Raw genomic sequence first — 8841 nt, forward strand, 5'->3', positions numbered from 1 at the left:
GGAGAGGAGGGAGGCCATACTTGTCTGCACGCTTCTTCTTTGCTTTCTTCCTTTCCTAACGTGTGGATCCCGACCGCTGGGGAACTGGGATTAACTGGGAATCGAGGCAGGAGGCGGCGATCGGCGCTGGGTGAGTGCAGCAATGCGGCCCGGCTCCGCGTGTTCGGAATGGCTCGGCTCGTCTCGGCTCATTTCGGCTAGGCTCGGCTCTGCTTGCCAGGATTTGGATTGTGAGGACTTTTTTTTCCACTGATGGACTGTCGAGTGGTTTAGGTAGTTTCATGTTGTTGGGGTGCATTTTGAACTCTGCAACAGGAAACTGTCTTAATTGCCCCAGTTGTGAACGTCGACGTCGAATGAAGAAAGCATGAAAAAATGAGGGAAAACACGACAGAGGTGTTTATTTTATTTTATTATGTTCTTTATTTCTTGCTTGTCTTGGGAAAAATGCTTTTGGCGTGGACGCAGACGCAAGGCCTCGGTTACGACCACTGCAGTGGAGGGGAAGGGGAAGGGGAAGGGGAAGGTGAATGGGCCAACAGCGACCTCCGCGGGTTGTGTGACACCGGATGCTTCCGCTGCGCAATCTAGAGACAAAAGGAGGTCGAGAGAGGGAGAGAGGGAGAGAGAGAGAAAAGGAGAAGGGCTTTATGGCGAGCTTTAGATCCGCCAGACAGGCTGCTGTTATCTAGCCCGGCAAATGAGCTCAATAGCCCCTGTGGTAAAGTTGGGGAGGGGGACACACCCTCATTCAGCTTTACAGTCGCAATAGCGGTGTGCTTTCCTCAATTCAGGGACTCCTTCCTGTCCCTACATCCCCCCCCCCCTTTGATGTCTGTCTGTGTGCTAAACAACGCACCTTTTAGGATGTACACTTGTTCAAGGCTGGCATAGACGGCAATAGACGTCCAATCCGTTTGAACTGGGAGGTTGGAAGTGAAACGTTCCACTGCAGTTTGAATGGATTGGACATGTAAAACCGTTGAAATCGTTGAAAAAAAATGATAAGCTTATTGTATGTCTTTTTGCAATTTTCCATACTATTTTAAGGCCAAATGTTCTCTATTACAAAACAAATGAAGTCAAAACATTTAAAGAGGATGTACATTTGTTTAATTCTGGCTAAGATGGCGAAAGATGTCGCGTTCATTTGAACTGGGAGTACTGGGAACGATTGTACGCTCGCTGCCAGCCCTTCCTGTAAGTCAAATGGATTGGACGACTATCGCGTCAATGAAAGTGAAACATTCAATTGTAATTGAAATAGATGGAATATTTATAGCCTTCTGTGTTATTAAGGAAACAAATCACTTGTCGCTTAGACTCCCCATTTAACGCCAAATGTTCTCTATCATTAGAAATATAGTAAAATCTTTAAGATATACACATGGTCAAGGCTGACAGACGGTGATAGACGTCCAATCCATTTGAACGGAAAGTGCTAATTGTGCAGTCGCTGCTAGCGTTGTTCAAATGGATTGGACGTCTATCGCCGTCATTAAAAATGAAAGAATCAATTCCTCTTTAAATAGTTTGGACATCTAAAACCTTCCATGGCAATGAAAAAAATGACTTGCTTCTTATAGTAAAAATTGTGACACATTTTCTTGCATTTTTTCCCCACTAATTTCTCACCGAATCTTGTCTGCAACAAATGGTAGTAAATTTAAATGGTTCTATTCATTATTTAATTTGAACGAATTTAAAATGTCCTTTCTTATATTGTGATGTGAGATTAACACTGCGGCACTGTTTTGAAATGGTGCAATAATAAAACAAAAAAACAGGCCCTTGTGTTTATAGAGGCGTCAATTGGAGTTAAATAAATGATAAACACGTCAATTTAGTGGTCGCAGTGTGACGTTGGTTTATTTCTGAAAATACATTACTAACCCATTTGTATTGTAGCGAGCAAAATGCAATACTTTTCGATATTACTTGATTTGTATTATTGATTGCTTAAATGAGTTACCATGCTATAATGTTGATGTTTTAACGTCTGGGAGCGAAAATGCTTATAAAAAAGGTGCTTGGTGAAGTTAAAAAAAATCATTTTCTTGCAGTATATCTGTCAATTTGGAGAATTTGTATGTAAAGCTTTTGTTCAGTTTAATTTTAGGCGTCTTAAAATGTGAAGCGACCAGCATTTAAAAAAAATGAACGTCTAATTCCAAGCCATGATTTGAATAAGACAAAATTGTGTGCTGTTGATTTGACAAAAAATTAACGTATTGGTGATGCTGAAATGTAAATATTTTTCTATATGCCATATTAACGGCGCAAACACACGGATGGTTGTGTGTATGTGTGTGTGTGTGTGTGTGTGTGTGTGTGTGTGTGTGTGTGTGTGTGTTTTGGTCTTGTCGAGAACTGTAAATTGTGAACAAGTTGTTAAAATCGAGCTCCAATCCACGTTAAAGTTAACGGCCATGTTTTATTTCCATCCCACACGCACATTATCCCAATCGTGGGGTGCAAATAACCACTTGATTTCCACCCCGAAATGAATAAAGTAGCTTTGTATAACTGAATCTGAAATGGAAATAGTCACGGAAATTAGGTTGACGTCGAATCTAGTGTGAAAAGTCCTTCAGCTGAAACACATTGATGTACTTTGAATTCTTTTTGTTGTTGTTTTGTTTTGCTTTGCAGCAATGCTGGCTGCTTACGTGGCCAATAAAATAGCTCATAAAAGGAGCCGAGAAAATGCCAGTGTTTTTTGCAGCGTCGCTTGAACGTGAAGCGACGACCGATGCATTTTTTTCTGCTTTTAGCATCAAATACTTCATTCATTTTTTTTGTTCTTCATCTCCAAATCTAGCCCATTTGATTCGTTTATTCTCATTTCCCCGACGCTGCTCGTTATTGGGGGCCGGTGCGTATTTAATGAGCGGAGGGGCTTGATTTATACTTTATTGTTCGAGCCGTAGGATCACGTGCGCCTGCTCGTCCAATGGCACGGCGACGTGGCTCCCACATTACAACCCACTGTAGTCGTGCGAGGGGCCAAGTTGCTACTTGATTTCTGCACATTGTTATTTTGCGAGGCGAGGCCGCTTGTGTGTGTGCGTGCGTGCGCGTGTGTGCTTTTTTGTTGTTGTTGTTGTTGTTGTTGTTGTGGTGGTGGTTGTTGTTATTGTTGTTGTTATTGTCGTCGTTGTGTTCATCGTCGCTGCTACCACCGTCGCTGTTGTGTGGCCGGCCGGCGGACTAGCGTGCATGCGATCGTGCAGTTGTCCGCCATGTCGACATCCGGAGCGCTGACTAGTTACTACGTCGATTCCCTCATTCTCCCCGAGAGCGAGGAGCTCTCCATGGCGAGATATCCCCCCGCCCCAACCCCCGGCTATCCGCACGGCCGCCAGCACCCGCCTCCCATCGGAGACCACGGCGAGTTGGGGACGTGCACTTTCCCGTCCAAAGCGCCCGTTTTCGGGCCGTCGTGGGGACACGTCCCGGCGCAGTTCCCGAGCGCCGTCTCGTCGGTCTACCACCACCCGTACGGGCATCCGCAAGGCTCGGTCGGAGCCGAGTCGGACCCCCGCTACCAGTCGTGGCTCCTGGAGCCCGTATCGGGATTACCAGCAGCTACAGCGTCCCACCATTTCGGAATCAAACCCGAGGCCGGCGGCTCTCACGCGGCGGCGTTGCTGCTCTCCGACTACGGCTCGGTGCCTCCGGCCGGGGACAAGGACACGCCAGGCGGCCGAGGAGCCGACTTGAGCAGGGAGGCTGAAGACAAGCCCGTCTTGGATCCGAGTAAGTCCAGTCTTTTTTTTTTGCTTTAGTTTTTTTTCGGGTTAGGGCTTCTTGGCTGTCACGTCAGGCGTCACATGCCATTCTTAACATGCCATTTCCTTGTAGGCGCGCCCGAACCGAGCCTAGCCAAGCTATCCCCCCACCCCCCTCCCCCCAAACCTCTATCTCTATACGTAGAGCATAGTAGCATCTTCCATATTAATAACCACCACGTCCACCTTAGATTTTACGACCCGCGTGTAAACACGCCAAGGTTTCCTTGCATTTATGATTTTTTTTGGCCCCCCCTCGTATCCATAAAGAGTGTTGACCCACCACCATCCACCATCCACCCCCCACCTCCCCCCTTCCCCTTCCCCTTCCCCTCCGTGCATTGCATGCGCTGTTTTCAGATAACCCCGTGTCCAACTGGCTCCACGCGAGCAGCACGAGAAAAAAGCGCTGTCCCTATACCAAGCACCAGATCCTGGAACTGGAGAAAGAATTCCTGTTTAACACCTACCTGACCAGGGACCGCAGGTACGAGGTGGCGAGGCTCTTGAACCTCACCGAGAGACAAGTTAAAATCTGGTTCCAGAATCGCCGGATGAAGATGAAGAAATTTAACAAAGAAGGCGCGTCTAAAGATGAGTGAGTGCATGAGAGAGTGACTGATGAAGCACATTTGGAGGCCAATGGCACAGGAAAAAAATCCTCTCTAGGCTCCCAATATAGTACAAACTATTAGGTTTATTGTATAAAAAAGCATGTTAGGCTCTCATTTGAAGCGACTACCTTTTTTTTAATATTGCACAATTTTAACGGTGCCCATTTTATGTTAGTTGTCATTTCCTCTTGTGTTTTTTACGATTATGAAATAGTACCTCGTTAGTGATTTTTAAATTTCTTTATTTTTTTTTGGCCTGGTCTTTGTGCTCGTTTGTGTTTGGATGTTTCCAACTGAGCTAGTTTGTAAAATGTGTTGCATTTTGTTGTTGTTTATATGATTGCTAGAATTATGACTTTAGTATGACAATTATAGTAAAAAAATATTCCTAGGTGCTACATCTCAAACCTCCTGAAAGTATTAGAATAGTTATGTTACATGACTGACTACCTATATGTGTTATCAACTACCTACAATAACCTATTTTTTCCTCCTGGCAAATTATTTTCCAATCCCTCCATTTATTAGTACTCATTTTTAATTATTGTTTCGCCAGGAGGAATTAAATAACACACTGTAGGTGAAAAATTGATTACCTCTCGGTTCGCCGGCCGTCTCCATCTCGGTTCTCAAAATGTAATTTGTACTTTATTTATTAAAAAAATAAATAAAAATAAAACAAATTATATCTGCACAAGTGCACGGTCCACTCTAATTGACGCTCGAACGCGCTCGTTTCTGCCGGGAGGGGCGACGACAAAATGCGGATATGCTCAGCAAATATAAGCAGATGGTTTTTGGAGGATACAGTACAGAGAATGTCGATGGCTCTATAGAGCTGTAAAAGACAATTACCGCTATAACATTTTATGGGGTGCAAATCGCTGCGAGGCGAGCGGACACCAAACAAGAAAGAACAAGGCACGACGGAGTGGAGAATTTTGGAATTTGAATTTTGCCGGACTCAATCTGCAACCCCAAAAAACAAAAACAAAAACCATGGACCTTCCCCCGAGGTTCAAGTCTGAACACGAAGAAAAATATGTGACACGGAATGGACGCCAGAAGAAAATGCGCATGACGCCTGATCATATAAGGACCCCACCCGTCCCCCCTCCCCCCCTCTCACACACGCACACACACAAACCAAATCGGCATCCCTAAGCAAAAAATGTTTGGATTATTCCAAGGCGAATTTGGAGTGTGTTGTGACGCGCTTGGGGGCGACACAGATGGACCCCAACTTCAAAGAAGAGACAGTGCCATAAACTCCTATACTGTCTGGCATTCCACTTTTAATGGTTTTATGGCCGTCCAGACACAATTAGGCTGTTTCCAGAATGGCTGCCATTTGTTTTTTCTTCTTTTCGCTGGCGGACAAAAGGCCGAGCGGAAATGATCAGCTTTATTGGCGTCTTCCCAACGGGGACGCGCATACACGACTCACGGTCATTTGGACTCGCCCTTTGTTTCTACCTGGGAACCTTCCGCCCTCTGCACCCCCGTTGCAACACGGCGAGACGACCATAAACTATCTCAGGAGAGCCAAAAAAAAGGGGGGATTTTTAAATATATTTAAAAGGATGAGAAAACAACAGAGCCCAAGTATTTAATATTCCTAATCGCAATGTAAAGAATCTTTGACTGCAACATCAAGGCTGGACTATGGAGACAGAAACACACGCTTTTTTTTTGCTCTTCCAAGAGCCTGATCTACACGCACGTTTGTTTAAATGATAGCAAAATGTTTGAAATATAGTCGTTTCCTCCTGACGAATTATACTCAATCATTTTTATTGCTATTTTGTTGAATCAATGTGCTGTTATTTTAACCCTATTAAAACTAATGGATAATCACTTGCTCCCCTCATGTTTTCTTTTTAAAAAAATGGCTGCCATTTTTCAAATTCTGCCTGTTGTGTAAACGTTGACCACAGAAAAGCCCGAAATGAGTATTTCAAACTAATTTCCAAGTGTGAAATTTAAATGTCATTATGTATCAACTCTGTAATATCTATCTTTATTGCCTGACTCCCATTGGTGGGGAAAAACATCCAATCCATTTGAGCTGAACCTCTCCCAGTTTATGTAAATTTGAAGACACCTATTCTCTTTTCATAAAATGGATTGGACGTCTCTCGCCGTCAATCGCCGGATGACGGCAGAAAGCAAGCGTCTTCCTGCTTTCTGCTGCCTTCTGGTCGTTCTCCAGTGGGTGGCGACACTGTTCCACAAAAGTGCCTTAACACGTCCTTTTAATGAAGCAGCTTTGCGGTGGCGAAGGCTGAAATCGTCTAGTAACATTTTTAAGAGTGCAGCCTAACAATTTCACACCTTTTTAGCAGTCGTTGCACATGCAAAGCGTGGAATGAAGTGTCACATGCCACGGCTCCCACAAACGCAGTTGCTCGTGGAATTACTTTTAACATGGCAGCAATAACAAAAAAAGGGAACCTGGGCTCTTAAGGCAAAATATGAATTAAGTGAGCCCTTGAATTATTCCAAAAAACAGTTCTAATACGTATCGATGATTTTTACTCGGTGCTATATAATATATAATGTTGCTATATTTAACAAAAGAATACAATTATGTCATGGATATCTTTGCCGGGGCTATTTTCTATCTGCACGTTGAACATAACATTATTTTGAATACTATTTTAAATATTACATAGTCTTGAGAAAAATTAAAGCTGTTCTGTTTAAACAGACTGAATAGTTCTTATATTGTGCACAGCATTGTGATGTTTTATTTTTCATGTTTTGTCCTTTTAATTGCCATATCATATCATTAGGATTGGTTTATTTGTAACTTAATACATGTGTGCATATGTATATTATGCACGGGTGTGTATTTATTACCGATACACACTCATGTAAATATATCCGTGTAAACATGTTTTGCATTCAAAAGTGTGTGTGTTTATGTATATTTACAAATGTATACATGTGTGTGTGTGCTGGTGAATGTGAACAGGTGTGTATGAATGAATTGAATGTGTTTCTCTACATACATATAATAGCATATATTTATATACACTATATCTACGTGCAGAATACATGTTTGAATTTATGTAGTATAGGCGAAGTGTACATATCGAGTGTGTGTGTGTGTATGCAGAACTATGAATGTGTGTATCCTCGCACACAATACGTATAAGAGCAATTTGTTATTTGATGTTAGAAAAGTTCTATTTAGTATTTATTTGTCATGATCGAATTTTATTTTTTTGATAGTTTTTATATTTTTTGGGGAGGGGATGTTTCTAAAGTGTATTGCTCAGTATGCTGGAATTAAATACACGTAAATGATAGTAATGTAAATGACATTTTAAAGGTTAGAATGCAGAACACTGGATGACAAATTTGGGCGTCAAGGGGGAAGTTAATATTTTTTAGAAATGTTAGATGTTTTCATATTTGAGAATTAAATATCAATGTAAAAAAATGATCGCTGGGTTTTTGGAATTAGATATTAAGGATATTATTTTCCTGCTAGTGCACAGTTTCAAATTGCGTAGTGTTTAGTAGTGCAGTTTTGGACGAGGCAGTCCTTTGTTTCCTGCTCTGCAGCCCTCGCCATGACGGATTTCATATCCTTCTCCCGATTGGCCCACAATCTGCGGGCCGAAGTCACGTGGCATAGTTTCTTGGTTCACGCTTAAATTGGTGTTTGGCGTAAATCTCGGCCCTATTGCTGTCATATATCAAAGCACCTCGTAAAAACGACACTGAGGATTGTCCAACAACAAATCAGGCCTCGACAAAATATGATTTCTTATTATCCGATAGCCTTTTTTTTTTTAGCTAAATAAACGCTGGTCAGTCCACATTTGCGTTTGGAATCCATCCATACTAGTCTGACCCGGCCGGGCGAGCCAAGTGCAGAGACTTTCCGCCGGATCGACAAGGCCGGATGTCTGCCTGAAAGCGCAAACAGCAGGTACGTGCTGGCCACTCTTAAATTCTCCTTCTTTCTGCGTTTTTCTTCTTCCTTCCTTCAACACAAGGATACTTAGGCTAACTATTGGGCTTTCAATTAATTTGGCAAAGCACTGGTGTTGCAAGGGAGGAATCGTAAAAGTTTTATTGCGCAACTAATGAGTTTTGCAGCCATAAATTCATTTGGTCAGCGCCTCTGTGTTCGGCACCAATAGACCTTGCCGTTGGGGGGGCGGTTTGTGCACTACTATTACTCTCATCGCCTCTTATTCCCTTTGTGGTTGTAAAAAAGGGAGCTTTTGTGTAAATCAGCCTGGCCTCTACTTTCACATTTTTTAAAAGTTAAAAAAAAATACGCAGAAATTGTCAGGTGCATTTATGCTGCATAATTGGACAAATTTAAGGGGAAAACGACAAAAGGTGCGGTAAGACAGACAACTATAGGCTTGTTTTTTTTATTTTTACATTGCATTTTTAATATAAAAATAATCGTC

At 42.6% G+C, this 8841-nt stretch overlaps 1 protein-coding gene across 1 annotated transcript; it reads left to right on the top strand.

The window, feature by feature from the left end:
* The first annotated feature begins 2312 nt into the window (after positions 1–2312).
* On the top strand, positions 2313–5102 carry hoxa9a (homeobox A9a). The gene is made up of 2 exons (XM_077590531.1): positions 2313–3759; positions 4152–5102. Exons 1-2 carry the CDS (start codon positions 3243–3245, stop codon positions 4391–4393), a joined length of 759 nt encoding a protein of 252 aa, XP_077446657.1. The 5' UTR covers positions 2313–3242; the 3' UTR covers positions 4394–5102.
* Positions 5103–8841: the final 3739 nt, after the last annotated feature.

The sequence above is a fragment of the Stigmatopora argus genome, chromosome 21 (genome assembly GCF_051989625.1).
Source record: "Stigmatopora argus isolate UIUO_Sarg chromosome 21, RoL_Sarg_1.0, whole genome shotgun sequence".
NCBI lineage: Eukaryota > Metazoa > Chordata > Actinopteri > Syngnathiformes > Syngnathidae > Stigmatopora > Stigmatopora argus.